Source organism: Fragaria vesca, linkage group LG2, assembly GCF_000184155.1.
Source record: "Fragaria vesca subsp. vesca linkage group LG2, FraVesHawaii_1.0, whole genome shotgun sequence".
Taxonomy (NCBI): domain Eukaryota; kingdom Viridiplantae; phylum Streptophyta; class Magnoliopsida; order Rosales; family Rosaceae; genus Fragaria; species Fragaria vesca.
Genome location: NC_020492.1, coordinates 31954137 through 31972277, shown reverse-complemented (window position 1 = coordinate 31972277; position 18141 = coordinate 31954137). Strand labels below are relative to the sequence as shown.

General features: G+C 38.7%; 2 protein-coding genes and 1 pseudogene across 3 annotated transcripts in view; 2 read left to right on the top strand and 1 right to left on the bottom strand.

Moving 5' to 3' along the window:
• Positions 1 to 61: 61 nt before the first annotated feature.
• On the top strand, positions 62 to 4517 carry LOC101303481 (inactive beta-amylase 4, chloroplastic-like). The gene is made up of 10 exons (XM_004291761.1): positions 62 to 317; positions 614 to 742; positions 1045 to 1294; positions 1823 to 2043; positions 2116 to 2190; positions 2274 to 2433; positions 2888 to 3141; positions 3228 to 3297; positions 3920 to 3988; positions 4183 to 4517. Exons 1-10 carry the CDS (start codon positions 148 to 150, stop codon positions 4333 to 4335), a joined length of 1551 nt encoding a protein of 516 aa, XP_004291809.1. The 5' UTR covers positions 62 to 147; the 3' UTR covers positions 4336 to 4517.
• Positions 4518 to 5006: 489 nt separating this feature from the next.
• Positions 5007 to 13278, top strand: LOC101300123 (annotated as a pseudogene). Its single transcript, XR_184169.1, has 6 exons — positions 5007 to 5096; positions 5199 to 5780; positions 9911 to 10034; positions 10534 to 10776; positions 10933 to 11261; positions 12620 to 13278. The product of XR_184169.1 is annotated as an ABC transporter G family member 9-like (transcript).
• Positions 13279 to 14234: 956 nt separating this feature from the next.
• LOC101303188 (guanine nucleotide-binding protein-like 3 homolog) overlaps positions 14235 to 18141 on the bottom strand; it is a 5354-nt gene continuing 1447 nt past the window's right edge. Inside the window, exons 5-9 of the mRNA XM_004291760.1 lie at positions 16324 to 16541; positions 15932 to 16196; positions 15573 to 15752; positions 15215 to 15426; positions 14235 to 14799 (exon numbers count right to left, since the gene is read on the bottom strand). Coding sequence (XP_004291808.1) covers positions 14401 to 14799; positions 15215 to 15426; positions 15573 to 15752; positions 15932 to 16196; positions 16324 to 16541 — 1274 coding nt within the window. The 3' untranslated portion in view covers positions 14235 to 14400. The remainder of the gene's footprint in view (positions 14800 to 15214; positions 15427 to 15572; positions 15753 to 15931; positions 16197 to 16323; positions 16542 to 18141) is intronic.

Below are 18141 nucleotides of genomic sequence, written 5' to 3'. Positions count from 1 at the left end.
GGTTCACCAGGAAAAGTATAAATAGGCAAGTAAGTAGATACTATTGAGGAAAAAAGATGAACAAAGAATAAAACAAAAATAGAAGGTTGCTGAGTTACAACTTACAAGTGATCCAGTCGAGAAGAGAGAAGTGGGTGTTTGGTCTCGATGGCAATGGCTGAGAATGGTGGAGTTGTCTGCAAATGCTCACCCAGAAGGAGCTTCCGCTTCCGCTTCAGACAACCCAATCTCCGAAACGTTTCCAGCATTCCTCTCTTCAAACACGCCCTCTTCACTCGCTCCCCATCTCTCGCCGGAAAAGCTTCTACCATACTCAGGTGACATTTCCCATTTCTCGTCTCTTGTTTCTTTTCATTTGGTTGCAGAGCTTTTGTATTAATCTCGTATTGGGGGGTTTACTTAATATTTGAAAGGCCAAGGTTCATGGTGTTAATGGATAATGCCAAATAAAGTAAAACCCAAAGCTTGTATTAATGAAACATCTGAGCTTGTTTATTGGGTTTAATAGTTGAACTTGGATTGTTGATAGTTGTACTTGGATGTTGATGATGTATATGTGAATGTGATACTACTAAAATTGGTGATTAATTAGACACGCTGTGTCTTGTTGTAGCATGAGTGCACAAAAGAAACCGAGGCCTTCGATACTGTCGTCTTCGAGACATAAGAGAATTCCCATTTATGTGATGATGCCTGTTGATGCATTCTGCATAGATGGTTCTGGGATTCCAAGGATTAGGAGGTAAAATATATTATTTCTTCTCCTTTCCATATTATGTTTTCGAGAGTGTTTGATGAGGCCAAGTTAAGTATTACTCATAAGATAAAATGTTTGTGTCCTATAAGTGACATAGGACCGTTATGCCGGACATTGCAATTTACTATTTTGATCCCTTCCCAATTCCCAATTCCCAATTCCCAATTTTAGTTATTTCCACATCTCTAATTGTTGCTTCAATTGTATATTTCGTTTTTAATTTTTACATCTATCCTATTTATTTTGTTGGTGATATTTAGATGTTGCTTAACTTTTTGTTGTTTCAGAGTCAAGGCCTTGACAGTATCTTTGAAAGCGCTCAAGCTGGCAGGTGTCCATGGAGTTGCAGTTGAGGTTTGGTGGGGAGTCGTAGAACGTTTCTCTCCCCTTGCATATGACTGGTCTCTATATGAACAGCTATTTAAGCTGATTTCTGAGTCAGGGTTGAAGGTGCATGTTGCCTTGTCTTTTCACTCAAATGTAAACTCTTCTTCTAGCAGATATGTGGGTGTAAGTCTTCCACTTTGGATCATGCAGGTTTGTTACTTTTCTATTCTGATTACATGCTAGTTAATGTCATTTCAAAATTTTCCATAATGCAAAGTAGTTGTATTATTTAAAATAAAATCCACTTATTTTTCTTGAGACCTGAACTGAAGAGGGGCAAATAAGTAAATAGTAATCCATTTGAATGTTTAAGCTAGGAGTTTTTTCTTATGATTTCAAAGTTATTACGTATTAGATAGAATCCTCATAATCCCCCTCTATCAATTCAAATAATATGGTCCAAGTTTTCTCACAGAATAGAAAGATAAGGTTAGGCATCTACCAGAAACCACTTTACTAATATGCTTTGGTACTGAGTTTCTATTGACAATTTTCAATTCACATCTTTGGTGTGCACAAAAATTTAGCACAGTTAGGTTGGTTGTGAAAGAACTATAACTTTCCATTAATTGCATGTCACCTAGTTTGTATCATGAATTTAGATGTTTTTCTTTGGTTTAAATCCTGAAGTAAGATTGAGAAGCTGATACTCCTATTTTTGCTCCCCCACCCCAACAGATTGGTGCTAGCAATAAGCATATATTCTATCGAGACAAAAATGGGTTTTCAAGTGATGATTATCTTACGCTAGGGGTTGATCACCTTCCTCTGTTTTGTGGCCGGACTGCCCTTCAATGTTATGAAGATTTTATGACCAGCTTTGTTAAGAAATTTGAATCCCATATTGGAAGTGTGATAGAGGAAATTTGTGTCGGTCTTGGTCCTTCTGGCGAACTTAGGTAATGTGACAGTTACCTTAGAACTACTAGTGTGAAGCCAGTACAATAGTTCTAATGGAGTGTTGCCTGCAGGTATCCTGCACACTTTGGTGATGGTAAATGGAAGTTCCCTGGAATTGGCGAGTTCCAGTGCTATGACCAGTACATGTAGGTTGAAAACTCTTTCAATTTCTAATTGAAATTTGGTTGATATTGGATTTTCTCTATTTACTGCCTTGTCTCCGTTTTAGGCTGGACAACCTAAAGATGGCCGCATGTGAGGAAGGGAAGCCTCAATGGGGAGAAAGGGGACCACCAAATGCAGGCTGTTATAATAGTATGCCATCTGGAGTTCCTTTCTTTGAAGAGGGAGAGGAAAACTTTCTTTCTGATTATGGGTGCTTTTTCCTTGTATGATACTGATGGAAGTTTTCTGCTCCTCTATTTTAATATATTCAAGTTCGTTTCTTATATATACTTTTAAATTTTTTGCCTAATTGAAGCCTAGGGTACCATATAAGTTCATCTTAAATTGGTTTTTTATTCATCCTGGATCTACCACATAATATATAAATGCAAAAACAGTTTATTTTATGAATACCTTGGGATAGTGTTTTCTCAGTCATGCAAAACATGTATATAGGTGAAGGTGAATAACATCGTTTCAGAAACTCGAATTGTAACTTCATTTTCTGAACAAAAAAAAATGGTTTTGGTTAGTGTACCAAGAACTACTACAGGAGTATAATCAAGGAAGATGTCATAGGCTTTTATATCTCATTCTTTCATTGACATTATTATGCAACTGGTTGAATAAAATTGTGGTGGGGCTTCAGAGATCTAACAGCTGCTTAACTCGTTGTAGGAATGGTATAGTGGTTGTTTGCTTGGTCATGCAGATGCTATTCTTGCAAAGGCAGCCAAAATTTTGAAAAAGTATCAAGAAGACAAGCAAGCTTCTATTCTGTTAGTGGCTAAAATTGGTGGAATATATTGGTGGTACCAGACAGTAGCACACCCTGCTGAACTCACAGCTGGATACTACAACACTGCTCTTAGGGATGGTTATGATCCTGTTGCTTCACTTTTGTCTCGTCATGGAGCTGCTTTGCATGTTTCGTAAGAACTCTTGTTGTCATGTTTGTATTATGCTCATGACTAGTAGATTTATTCTGGAATACTCACATACTGAATCCCTGTTGCAGCTGCTTGGAGATGATGGACAGTGAATCACCAGCATCCTATCTTTGCAGCCCAGAAGGATTACGGCAACAGGTATTGGATGCCGTTCAATAATATTAGCTTCGTAGCTTGTTGCCTCATTGATGTTCTCCTTAGGATATTTCTGCTAGTTGCTCGATTATTATGTTGCCTATGAAGTCCCTTCTAGTTAGGGTGTCACTTCTGGACAATATTGTTGTCTTTGGATCCCCTGCTAGTTTGGGTGTCGACGTCGACATTCAATATAGACACAGTTCCATGATACGCTTGGCATGTCTCATGGGGATTTTTAGTATTGCAGTTCATATAAGCCAAGTCTGATTATGATTTGAATTCAATGAGATGTTGACTGAGAAATTGAAGAATGAAGATAAATCAGAAAGAACAAGATCATAGACTCCACCCCCTCCCCCCCCCCCGGCCGGTTTTTTCAGGCCTTATTAGGCTGTTTCGGGCACACATAGCATGCCAGATATTTTAACCTAGCATGGGTAGAGCTATGCTGTGCTTAATCTTTTGAACAGGAAGGACCAATGCCATGATTATGCTGGTGTGGTCCGTTTTAGACCACTTGCTGGTGTGGAAGTGGTGGTGAATATTGTTGTGATCATTCAATTACTGATCAAATGTGTGTGTCCGATTCTACTTTGCTTTGACATGATTTTATTTGACACAGATATGGAGTGCTTCAAAGAAAAGGATAATACATTTGACTGGAAGAAACACCAATGAACGATGTGACAAGGTATATCTATCTTTTGTGCAATAGTAAAACTAAGCTTCATCTTTTGACCATATCTAGGATAACACGCACAGTAGATATGCCTAAATATGATGTAGAAATGTGTAAGTTGGCTAGTTTGGATTCACTTATTTACGAGTAGAGATTGATCGATTCAAAACTAATAATATTCACTGCTCTGCTTTTTCACATTGCAGGTTAGTTTATGGCAAATACATGCCAACTGTTACCATTCACAGGCGGAAGCTGTAAGATCATTTACTTATTTCAGGATGAATGATAAGATCTTTAGGGCCGAAAACTGGAGTAACTTTGTTCCTTTTGTTAGAAAGATGAGCACAAGTTGGTGAGGCACCTGATAAAACCTGATTTAACCACTAAATTGTACTGAACGATCTTCAGTAACAGTCTCACTCATGATACTTGATCCTTTTTGTTTTGTTTCATTTTGGTTTTGTTTTTTGTTTTGTAAAGGGGCAGAACAGCTTTGAGTATAGTGACTGAAAATTCTTCTAGATCTCGTGTACTTGGGAAGTATATTTCAATCAATTTTGACAAAAAAAAAAGACAAATGACCATGGAATGGTTTGCCTTAGTTCTTTGGCATTCTACGTTATGTACCTGTCATCTTACCTCTATTTTCATATTCATAGAATCATATTCCTAATAGTACATAAACTGACACCCAAATGGAGAAGTTATATCAGTAATGCGTACTCCTCTTCCTCCATGCCTATTCTTAAACATAAATGTGATATACACAGGGAAAAGATGCATGTAAAAGTGGGAGTCCAACCAATTTTGCTTGTTCATCGAAAAAAAAAAAAAAAAAAAAAAAAAAAAAAAAACCTAATACTTGTTCAGTAATCTATGTTGAATTTAGGCTTCTTAAACACGAAAGTCAGTTTCAAAAAACACGGAAGTCTTGGTAAGAAGCCCTAGCTAAATGGGACTTCTCTAGTTCTCTTCATTTTGATTAGTTCTCGACTCCAGTAGTGTTGCTTCTACTGAGCAACACATGATGGATTCAGAGATCCAGACTGCCAATACCTCCCCAGATGATAGAGCCCCCTGCATCTTTAGGAAATCAATTCAGCCAGTCACATTAAAGGTACGTACGTATATATCATCATATCACACATCACTAGCAGCCTGCTTTGATCTTGCTTTGTAATTCTCGTTTGATTGATTGAAACAAATAATGCCTACGCAGTTTGAGGAGGTGGTTTACAAGATCAAAATCAAGAATGTGGGAATGATAGGAGGAATGTTATGGCCAAAGACTGAGGAGACTGAGAAAGTGATCCTGAAGGGTGTGACAGGAATGGCAGAACCAGGTGAAATTCTAGCCATGTTAGGTCCATCCGGAAGTGGCAAAACGACTCTCCTAACCGCACTAGGAGGCCGTCTCAGTGGCCAACTCGCCGGAACCATAACCTACAATGGCAAAACCATCTCCAATGCAATGAAAAGAAACACCGGATTCGTTTCCCAAGACGATTTTCTCTATCCCCATCTAACCGTCACCGAAACCCTAGTTTTCACAGCCCTTCTCCGATTGCCAAACACTCTAACAAAGGAAGAGAAGGCATCCCAAGCCGAATCGGTTATAGCTCAACTCGGATTGAGCCAGTGCCGAAACAGCATTATAGGCCATGAGTTCCTGAGGGGTGTTTCAGGAGGGGAGAGGAGAAGGGTGAGCATAGGGCAAGAGTTGCTTGTAAACCCTAGCTTGCTCTTATTGGACGAACCCACCTCCGGCCTCGATTCTACCACAGCTCGGATGATCGTTACTGTTATGAACACAATATCAGAGCTACAAAACACCAACTTTGAGAGAATGTTCTTATTGAATTCAAAGCAACTGTTGGCATATATATGCCTTTACATGATAATGGAAACGAAGCAAAAACAACCCACGTTTTACATGACCTAAAACGTGGTAACTATCAACAATGAAATAGTCAAAATCCTATCTGCTAGTCCCAAGTAAATAGGACTTATTAACAAACCAGTAAAAGAAGTCTTAACGAACACGAACATATAAAACCAGACTTTGAAAGTCCAACATTCCCTCCCTTAAACTGAAATGCAAAAGCAGTCAGTTTATGTATGGAACATCACACACTCCCAGCAAGCCTCGAAGCTTCAAGAACGCCTCCAATTTAAGTGGCTTCGTCATGATGTCTGCTAGCTGTTCTTGAGTATTACAATGAACCAGTTCCACAACTCCATCCTTGGCTAAATCACGAAGAAAATGAAACCGTATGTCAATATGCTTGCTTCGACCATGTAGGACCGGATTTTTGGAGAGTTTTATGGTGGAACTGTTGTCACAAAGAATTGTAGTGCATTTGTCCTGCACATGACCAAGCTTCTCTAAAATCCTCCTTAACCACACACCTTGGCAAGCACAAGACGCAGCAGCAATATATTCAGCTTCAGTGGTCGAGAGAGTGACCACAGGCTGCTTCTTGGAGGACCATGACACAGCTCCAGAACTGAGTAGAAAGACATACCCCGAAGTACTCTTTCGATCGTCTAAATCTTCAGCAAAATCACTGTCTGAATAAGCTATAAGTTCCTTGCAGCCTCTCTTCTTGTAACAAATCCCCAAACCAGTTGTTCCCTTCAAGTATCGAAGAATTCTCTTTGCTGCCAACCAATGCTGCTCTGTAGGATTTCCCATAAACCTGCTGATGAGACTCACTCCATACATAAGATCGGGTCTGGTTGCAGTAAGGTACATGAGACTACCAACCACCTGCTTAAACAAAGTTGCATCAACCTTGACTCCATTCTCATCTTTTGATAACTTAAAGCCAGGAACCATAGGATTCTCTACAGAATTGCTCTTGCTCATGCCAAATTTCTCCAATACCTCACCAGCATACTTCTTTTGACTCAAATAAATCCCATCATCATTCTGTAAAACCTCAACACCTAGGAAATACCTCATTTTTCCTAAGTCAGACATGTCAAACTCCAACATCATTGATTTCTTAAACTCATCACACATGCTCTTATCATTACCAGTAAAGATCAAATCGTCAACATACAAACTGATAATTAAGAGCTTACCTCCTTCCTTCGACTTTGTGAACAAAGTGTGCTCACAGTAGCATTTTTCAAATCCTTCTCTCACAAAGTAAGCCTCAATTTTGCTGTACCAAGCTCGTGGAGCTTGTTTGAGCCCATACAACGCCTTTTTTAGCTTATACACCTTGTGTTCTTCTCCTCTCTTCTCATAACCTTGAGGCTGCTGCACATATACGTCCTCACTAAGTTCACCATGTAGAAACGCACTTTTTACATCAAGCTGGTATATATTCCAACCTTGTTGAGCAGCTAGAGCAACTATCATTCGAATGGTGTCAAGTCTTGCAACCGGAGCAAAAACCTCAGTATAATCAACCCCATACTGCTGTGCATATCCCTTTGCCACGAGCCTAGCTTTGCACTTGTCTATCTCACCAGCTTCATTCAGTTTTGTCTTGAAAACCCATTTGACGCCAATAGTTTTTGCTCCATCTGGAAGTGTAGTCAGCTCCCAAGTATTATTTCTCTCAATGGATTCAATTTCAGTACTCATTGCATTTCTCCATTTCATGCTCTTAGCAGCTTCTTCATAAGTGATCGGATCAGCATCAATCAACATCATCATTGCATTCAGTCCTTCTTCTTCTGATAATCCTTCACCTGTAACATAGTCTTGCATCCATGGTGGAGCGTTTCTTACCCTCCCTTCATCTGAACTTGGTGAACTCTCCTCATTTGACTCACTAGAAGGTGAGTTAGTGCCATTTGAATTTGAACGAGAACCTGTTCCACCATTTGAGCTAACTCCACCATCTTCTTCCTCTTCATTAACTTCTGCCTCAAGTTCTTCGTCTTCACCTCTATCTTCTTCATCTTCACTGTCTCCCCACTCTAACACATCAAGTCTCATCTCCTCTTCAGTTCTGCCCCAGTCCCAGCATTCATTCTCCTCGAAAACAACATCCCTGCTTACTATTATCTTCTTAGAAATTGGATCAAATAATCTGTAAGCTTTTGACTCATCACTTACTCCCAGCAACACACATCTCTTGCTCTTATCATCCAGCTTGCTTCTCTTCTGATCTGGAACATGTACGTGTGCTACACATCCAAAAACTCGAAAGTACTCAACTGTAGGCTTCTTACCACTCCATGCTTCCTCTGGGGTTTTGTTTTGCACAGCTAAAGTAGGACACCGGTTGAGGATATGCACGCTCCATTTCACAGCTTCTGGCCAAAATGCTTTGGGGACTCGCTTCTCTGACAACATAGAGCGCACCATATTCATCACCGTCCTATTTTTCCTCTCAGCAACTCCGTTTTGCTGAGGGGTATAGGCTGTGGTTAGTTGTCTGCTTATACCATGTGTCTTGCAGAACTCTCCAAACTCATTTGAAGTAAATTCACCACCCCTGTCAGTTCTCAAACATTTGATATATGCACCAATTTCTTTCTCAACATAAGCCTTATAGCTTCTAAACATAGCAAAAGCCTCTGATTTTTCATGTAAGAAGTAAATCCAAGTTTTACGACTGAAATCATCGATAAAACTTAGCAAATACCTCTTGTTGCTGTTGGATTCAGGCTTGATGGGACCACATATGTCGGCATGAATGAGCTGTAGTCTGTGTGATGCTCTCCATAGGCTTTTCTTTGGAATGAAGTCTCTGTGTTGCTTCCCGGTCATGCAATCTGTGCACAGTCTTGTTGGAGTTTTAAGTGGAGGCAGTCCATCAACCATTTTCTTGTATGTAAGCGTCCTCAAGCCTTTGAAGCTCAAGTGGCCGAATCAGCAGTGCCATAAATGAGATTCATTCTCTGTGACCGTTTGAAAACATGTTGGAGCCTTAGCAACCATGGAAGCAAGCAAAACAAACATCCTGTTTGCAGTCATTTCTGTTTCCATAATCAACCCCTTCTTAGGATGATATACTCTACACTTCCCATGATGAATTAAAATGGCCAATCCCTTTTCTTGAAGTTGCCCTATGCTCAACAAGTTATTCTTAAGTTCAGGAATATAATATACTTCTGAGATTACCTGAGTGAAACCATTAACTTGCAAACGAACATTGCCTTTCCCCACAACCGCCATTCTGGTGTTGTTGCCAAGTTTCACAAACTGTCTAAAGCCTTCATCCAAATCTGAGAACCACTCCTTATTCCCACTCATATGGTTGCTACATCCGGAATCAAGAAACCATATTTCTTCCCTCTTTGCCTGCTTCAGCTCCACATATGACATCAATAATAACTCCTCTTCTTCATCTAATTCAGCATAGTTTGCCCCTTTCTCCCAATCAGGACACTCATATTGAAAATGCCCCAATTTATGACACTTGTAGCACTTAATGATTTCCTTGTTGAATGATTGTCTGCCTCGACCTCTGCCTCTTCCTCTAAAGCCTCCACGAGTTCTACCTCTTCCTCTAATTCTGTCATCCTCCCTTGCTTCAAATCTTTGTCCACCGGTGACCTTCAGAGCATGTTCTTCTTCTTTGTGACCTCTCATTCTCTGCTCATGCACTAATAAGCTGCTCTGTAGCTCATCGATAGTCATTACTTCAAGGTTGTTTGATTCTTCAATCGAGCACACCACATAATCAAATCTTGGTGTCATTGATCTCAGGATCTTCTCTACCACAACAATCTGCTCCATTCTCTCACCATGAGCTTTCATCTTATTAGCAATGGTGAGAGTCCTTGCAAAGTACTCATCGACACTCTCACCTTCTTTCATTCCAAGAATCTCGAACTCTCTCCGAAGGGCCTGCAATTGAGCACGTTTCACCTTGGTGGATCCTTGGTATTTTTGTTTCATTGAATCCCATATGCTCTTTGCAGACTCTTTGTTGAGGATTGTTTCCATGATTGTTCGATCAATAGCTTGGAAAAGGTAGTTCTTTACCTTTAGATCTTTCAATTTGTGATCCTCGGTTACCTTCCTCTGTGCCTCAGTTGGCTCCACTCCACTTGCAACTGCTGGTATCCCATGTTCAATCAGACTCCAGTACTCCTTTGATCGGAGAAAATTTTCCATCAACAACGCCCAATGATCATAGTATCCGTCGAACCTAGGGATTGCCGGTTGAACGAAGTTCCCTTCTGTCGCCATGCTTCGTTCTCTTCAACTTGTTGCCTAACTCTCTCTTTCTCTCTCTCGTGTTTCACTCACTGTTTCTCTTCTTAAGAATTCTGCAGATTCTTAACCTCACACAATCAGGCCCCTGTGATGGGGCTCTGATACCACTGTTATGAACACAATATCAGAGCTACAAAACACCAACTTTGAGAGAATGTTCTTATTGAATTCAAAGCAACTGTTGGCATATATATGCCTTTACATGATAATGGAAACGAAGCAAAAACAACCCACGTTTTACATGACCTAAAACGTGGTAACTATCAACAATGAAATAGTCAAAATCCTATCTGCTAGTCCCAAGTAAATAGGACTTATTAACAAACCAGTAAAAGAAGTCTTAACGAACACGAACATATAAAACCAGACTTTGAAAGTCCAACAGTTACGACATTGTCAGAGTTAGCCAGTGGTGGAAGAACAATAGTGATGACAATACACCAACCTTCGAGTAAGCTGTTTTACATGTTTCACAAGCTGTTACTTTTATCTGAAGGAAATGCTCTGTATTTTGGCAAAGTCTCTGCAGTCATGGACTACTTTTCGGACATAGGGTTTTCCCCATCTGTACCCATGAACCCTGCTGATTTCCTCTTGGACCTTGCTAATGGTATGTATGCATGCAATTGTTGATATATGCTACAATAAGTTTCTTCGACTTCTTTTAAGAATTTCTCTATAATTTCATTGAAGTCCGATATTTTCTATATTGTTTGGTCATTGGTTTCAAGTTTCACATACAGAATCGAATGCTATGTTTTGGTAGGGTTGACAAGTGATGGGGAGGATGCAAATGAGTCCATAGATGATCATATGCAAAGCATTGTTGTGGCCTATAGAGAGAGGCTTTCGGAGAAACTGAAGGCGGAACTTGCAGAGGACAAACTATCAGATGGTGCAGAAGATAATACTAAGCAGGAGTTTGGGAGGTGGCCAACAACATGGTGGCAGCAATTCAGTGTATTATTGAGGAGAGGGGTGAGGGAGAGGAAGCACGGGTCATTCGCTCTTCTCAAGATTATAGAGGTGCTTGCAGTCTCTCTGCTTACCGCCCTACTGTGGTGGAAATCGCATATTTCACACTTACAGGATCAGGTAACTAACCATCAATCACTTCAGATATATCTAAACTGAGAATAGAAATGAAATGAATCTGCGGTTTATTTTTTTGTTGTGAATAAGAATCTACGGTTGCTGTTTTCAAGAAAAAAAAAAAAAAAAACTAACGGTTGCTTAATGTATTCTGCTATTTGACATGAATGATTCTTAAAGAAAATAAATGAAATAATGGATCTGCCTGATCAATGAGCTAGCTCCCCTTTTCGGCATGCAATTGTTCATTCTTTACATTCATATGCAACAATCACAGAAACACACGTGCCAAGAACCAACATAATTTAATATTCGTGGCTGTTTATGCATTTGAGTACCATCATCTGATTATGGTTTTATTATCTGTATTATGTGCACTATATTTGTTTACGCAGTTCAATATAATTGCCAAAATAAGAGAAGTGAGCTAGTTCAAATTTGAGGGACTTAGAATGGCCATATCTCTATATGTTAAAGGGATTTTTTTTGGGGGGGGGGGGGCCGTTCATTCCATTCATTGTTCCCTTATTTCATTTTAAGCTTTGAACTATGGATTTTAAAAACAATCTTTTCGTCTTAATGAGGTTGAGGGTACAAAAATGATATTGTGGCTTCATTCACTCACCAATTGATGTTGAACATGTTAATGTTCATAATTAATTCCCTTTTAATCCAATTTATGGGTTCAACTTACATATTTAAAACGAATGTGATGTGCTCATGTTTCTTAACTCTAATATTATCTGATATTCAACTTATGACATGTATTGATGGATGCTCCTTATATGTTTCTAATTCTACAAATCTTGGTTGTTGATTATTGTTCAACTTTCTTTTAAAAAGAAATTTAGATTTCAGGGAGTTGTTTTTTATAAAGACCGCCCAATAATTAATCGAACTAAGAAAAAGTACACGATAATTATGAAACTGGCAGAAACCGCACTTCCGCAAACTTTCACAATTAATTCCCTTTTTATCCAATGTATGGGTTCAACTTATCTAAATACAATGTAATGTGCTAATGTTTCTTTACTTTTGATTATTGTTCAACTTTATTTCAAAATGGAATTTATGTGGGGTTGACTTTGTTTTTGATTATTATTTCACTTAATTGTGTCATTTTTATTTGAATTTCATACGGTTGTTTATAAAAATCGTACAATAATTGATCGAACTAACAAAAATTTCACAATAATTATCAAACTGACAGAAAACTCACTTCTGCACGCACGCGCGCGAGCACGTGTAGGAATGCTAGTATAGAATAAGCTAATAGCCATAGTTTATATTTTTCCTATATATATATGCAGAAAACTTGACTGAGAATCTAATTTTTTGTACTCATATATGCATGTTTACAGATTGGGATTTTCTTCTTTATGTGCGGATTTTGGGGCTTCTTTCCTCTCTTAGATGCAATCGCAACATTCCCCCCGGAGCACAAGATGCTCGAAAAGGAGCGGTCTTCTGGCACTTACAGACTTTCCTCCTATTTCATGTCAAGGAAATCGTCTCTGACCTACCCATGGAACTTGTTCTTCCTACCCTATTCCTCACAATAAAGTACTGGTGCACAGGCCTAAAACCCACCGTCGGACACTTCTTGCATGCCTTGCTGGTTCTGTTACTCGGTGTTTCAGTTGCTCAAGGCTTAGGACTTGCTCTTGGTGCTCTGGTGATGGACCATGAGTTGGCCATGACACTTGGAACAGTCTTCATGTTGTCATTCCAACTAGTCGGTGGCTTCTTTGTTCAACAAGTGCCTAGGTTTATAGCTTGGCTGAAGTACCTTTCGTTCGTGCACTACTCGTACAAACTCCTCTTGGGGTCTCAATACAAGGCAGATGAGACATATCCATGTGACAATGGAGGAGTTTGCGTGATTGCAGATTATCCATCTATAAAAATGGTGGGACTTGATGGACAACTGATCTCTGTGATTGCTTTGGTTATCATGCTTGTGGGTTACAGGTTAATTGCTTATGTCGCCCTCATGAGGATTGGGGTTACAAGAAAGTAAGGCAGGGCAGGAAAATCATATATGGTGCGTGGGTGGCCTAGATTATCAATCAGTTTATGCATTTCTCTCTATCAAGCTAACAATTCAAGGATCCACAATCTAATTGTTTACAAAGCTTTTGTTGTAATAAACTTCATATTTGAACTCCAGAGCTATAGAGGTTTCATGATCCTTACCTAAATCCTTCTCTAAAATTTTTAGAGTTTGCTATAAAAATAGGGAATTTGGTTCTCTCTCTCATCAAGTTCCCTATTTTAGAGAAAAATATTGGAAATATGTTGGAGAAAAATAACCAAATTGTTCCCCTTAAATAGAGAAAAGTTAAGATTTAAAGAAGCTGTTGGAGTTGCTTTTGTCATAATTTATGTAAAATGTTATTACCCTTGCCCATAATTTTGTGAGAATTATGGATCTCATTATGCAAATGTGTTACTACTTACTACATCGAAGTGCAGAGCCACTTTTAATGGCAAATTGATGATGAGTTCACTCCAAGTTGTGTTTCAAAGCAGTGTAGACCATTTATCTCCTTTATGCTACACAGAACAGACATCTCCTTAAAAGGGTCTAGCTGATATATGGAAACCTGCAGTAAAAGTCACTCGAAATGGTTTCCCATTTTTCTTCTCAGATGATGTTAAACTTTTAACTGATGCTACTGCAAAACAAGCTGGTGTTATGGTTTAGACTTGTTTTAATGATGCATCTTTCTCCAAATGTTCACAGTAATAATGTTGCTCGACTGCTTCAAAATTGGGTCGGTCTTTGGATCTCCTTTAACTAAGCTTAACTCGGAATACCCATCATAGTCTTATGGGAAGGTTCAAAACAAGACTCAGTGTGGAAGAGTTGAACATAGATTCGTGGAAGACAGAACTTTTGAGCATGTAAGACATTCTGTTGGCCTAAGAGAAAGAAGTGTCGCTTTTTAGGAAACAGTTCAATGAAACTGAATAGACACAAGAAAAAATAATCGAGATTTGATTAATAGATAATAGTATTTCTTGTCCGCACAAACTTTTAGCATAACCATGAAATATGAAAGAAGAAACATAAAGCCCTATTGAGAGAAATACATAATAGCGTAAAAATTTTACTTGTGAGTACCTCTGGAAATACAGTTCACTCTTCCTCCGGTTCATCAAATCCAATACCAAACATAGGTACCTTACCAGTAATTTGACCCTCATCATTTTCCCCAGTGCCATCAGTAACATCCATTGCAGATCCCTTCTTGACGTAATCAACCTTAAAATCATAATCATCATCATCTTCCATAGCATCCTTGGAAGCTGATTTGGCCTTTTTCCTCATCTTCTTCTCCGCTTTCTTCTTCTTTGTATTAAGCATACCATCAATTGCATACAATTTCTCATTTTGCCTGCTAGTTTTAGTAGTCGTCTTTTCTTTTGCCTTTCCTGGTTCATCCTCTTCAACTGCCATGGACTGGTCATCGTCTTCATCAACCATATCTTTAGGACTTCCATCCGCTTCACTCGATGGTCTTTGTACAGCATCATCCTGATGCATGAAAACAAATAAAGTAAATAAAGTAGGTTGGATTTACTAGCATAACCATCCACGTAATTAAAATTCATATTCAAATTAGCTGGCTTCCTATAAACCAATTGAACAAATCGATCATATGCAAAAGTAGTTCAGTTAGACATACTCTGAACAAAGAAAATCAGAATGCGAACAGCAAAGAACATTTGCCACACTTTGAACCAAGAAAATCAAAATGTGAACAAGCTACCATTCATGTTTGTATATTTTCATATCTCCAATAAGCATCTCATAACCAAAAAAACAGTGGTCAAAAACAGACCAGTTAAAATCAAATTTATTTGGAAAATCATCCAGCCCAATTTCTTGTTTTATTTTTTCATTGAAAAAGGATTTTATAGCTATGGTAAGATCAGTACAGATTACTAACCTCGACCATATTTTCATCAAAATTGAGAGGGCAACTGGGAGGAACTTCAACAGGATGGAAATCATTAACAGATTTGAGGCTTCCGATGAATGAAGATTCTCCATTGTATACTTCATCAATGTTCAATGCCTTGCCCAGCTCTGAAACGATTTTTGCTACTGAAGGTTCTTCTTGACTCCTAGCAGGAGGCACAGTGTAGTATGGAATTTTACCTGTAACATGATGAAGATATAGCATCAAATTTGACGTTTTCAATATGACTTTATCTACAAATCACTTTTTCTCCAATTAGCCTCGTCTTTTTTTTTAAAAGAGTCTTGTCCTTAGCACCCTATATGAAGGGAATACAAATACATACCCTCATTCCAGTCATGCAGAACAATTCTCGCTGCAGCTCCAATATCTACAATACCACCCTTTTTCAGCTTACCCCTAACAGTAGCCACCTTCTGTAGAAAGTCATCAACGGTATCAAAGCTTGGAAGCTTGTATATAGATACCAACAATCTGGCTGGGCAGAGCTTCAAAATTTCCTTCACTGATCAACAAAGGAGATTGTGTTAGCTTTGTTTTAAACAATATTCAAAAAGCAAAAAGCATTGCAAGGCATTCTCAAAAAAGAAAAAAAAGCATTGCAAGGGTTGCAATATGCAGCAATGGGAACTTGAGCTAAGTTTTTAAACACACTTAAATGAAAATGGGGTAGTAGCTCAGTACCTGGACCAATTGGATCCTCTAACTTCTCAATTCTTTTGCAATTTCGAAGAGCTATAGAGGCATCATTTTCTGTAGATTTGAGCATGACAACACCAGGGCAATCTAACAATTTGACATTATTATCCAACTGAACTTCTTGTAGTGATCTTGTTAACCCTGGGGTGGAACCAACATTGACGACACGGCATCTCTTCAAACTGTTAATGAGACTACTCTTACCAACATTAGGCAGGCCAATAATACCCACTGTAATCGACTTCTTGATCTGCCAAAGACAATGGCTCACAATTATACTTGGAACAATTTGATGGCTCGTTATAACATAAAACCCAAGTTCAAGTGACAAAAGCCCAGATTGTAATGTAAAAATCATTAGTCTACCAATGATATACCTCATGACTTCTTGAATAGTTCTTCAACAATTTAAGAAGAGTTTCAGCTCCTAAACAATCACTTGTCTGCAAAAGGTTGCTAGGTTTTGACTTTTTAGAGGAGGATTTCCACCCTAAGTTTGATTTTTGTTCTTGGGTGCTGCACTTGAAGGCAACAGCTGGCAACTCTTCCCTAAGATAAGTGAGCCACTTCTCAACAGCTTCACGCGGGATAAGATCTGAGATTTAAGAAACCATAACAATCAATAAAGGATTCAAGTTGAGATGCAGGAAAACAATAAAAAAATCAGATAGTGGTTCATCACAAAAATTCAACCCCACAATTAATATCTTTCGTCATTTAAAAAGTCTATTTCAAAATGAAAAGGGAAGGTGGAATTCATGTTGAGAAGACTGAAAATTCTCCTACTTCACTTCACATGACACTTGTGTTAAACATTCCTATTACTTCATACTGAATAATTTTGCTCAAACAAGAAAATACATTACTATCTTTCACGTAATTTCTGCAGCCGAATATACCCAGTACAGATATACCGACACATAAATAGTGCATAGTGTAATTCCTTCTCCACAACTTTCAGAGGACAGTCCTCCACAAGTAATTAGATAAAGGTATCTACATAGGTGCATTGAGAGAAAGGTACCCAACCACTATGCTTGGCCTTTAGCCTGTTTTTCTGTGAATTAGGTTGTTAAAAATAAATAAAAACACTCAGAAAACTACCCTTATGCCACTTAAAACTGGATAAGGTTGGGCATCTGAGATTCACAAGTAACTCTCAAGTGAGGTGATGGTATACTGGGTTGTTGATGGCATAAGAGAGCTTTTCTAGCTCAACCACCAACTCATACATAAACTGACATAGCTAACTCATCTAACATGCCTACTGTTAAGACACTCAGATGGGTTTAGATAACACGCTCAGATGGCCATCCGTAAACTATTTATCTTTTTTCCCTTTGGCTAGCTATGGTGGCTTATACAGGCCCCTATAACTTGACCCATCACATTTTCCTTCCTGCATTGTGTTTCAGGTCTTGCTTTGAACCCTATGGGCTGTACCATTTCTGGTCAATAGAATGAATGAACACGCTTTATCCCTTGACCAATATAATATTCCACATATTTAGGTAGCTGATATTTTTTTTTAGCAAAACATTAAAACCGAGTAAATTAACTCCTTATTTTCATAAAGGTATATTTGAGCTCCTTGAGAAGTGCGCTTCTCAATCATAAAGACTCTTCTTAAAAAATTAAAACATCATAGGTTCCATGTTGTTTTTCATAATCCTTTGCAAAAAATTGACTGGATCTAAAAGATATAAGGGTTTGCTCATCAGAAATTGTGGTCACTCTCCTGGTTGGGGAAACTGAACTTCCAATTACCTATTGATTTCCTACTTCTGGAATAGCCTATTGAGGATGGTCTTGTAATGGTTTGCGGATGGCTGTGCTCTCCCCAAATTGGTGTAGAAAAGGTTTACTATCACTTGGTATAAAATAACATGTGCATTGAAAGAGAAGGCATTTGTATACTGGGAAATTACTGAAGTAGGGATATAAGAAACTTATTGCATCTACAGTATGACAGAAACCAGGCACATATATTTGCCTATTAGAGTATTAGCACACAAAGACAAAGGCACACAGACAAAGCACACTTATATGTGTGTACGTGGGGGTGGGGGTGGGGGTGGGGGTGGGGTGGGGGAGAGAGAGAGAGAGAGAGAGAGAGAGAGAGAGAGAGAGAGAACTATACACACGTTACTACTACTTGTTCTAGAAGTAACTAACAAGAATGCTTGTTAGGTACC

Excerpts from the sequence above, each read along its gene's own strand:
- LOC101303481 (XM_004291761.1), top strand. The coding sequence starts at position 148 with ATGGCAATGGCTGAGAATGGTGGAGTTGTCTGCAAATGCTCACCCAGA. Across the intron at positions 3,298-3,919 it reads CAGAAGGATTACGGCAACAG|ATATGGAGTGCTTCAAAGAA; the intron begins GTATTGGATGCC and ends TATTTGACACAG. Across the intron at positions 3,989-4,182 it reads CCAATGAACGATGTGACAAG|GTTAGTTTATGGCAAATACA; the intron begins GTATATCTATCT and ends TTCACATTGCAG.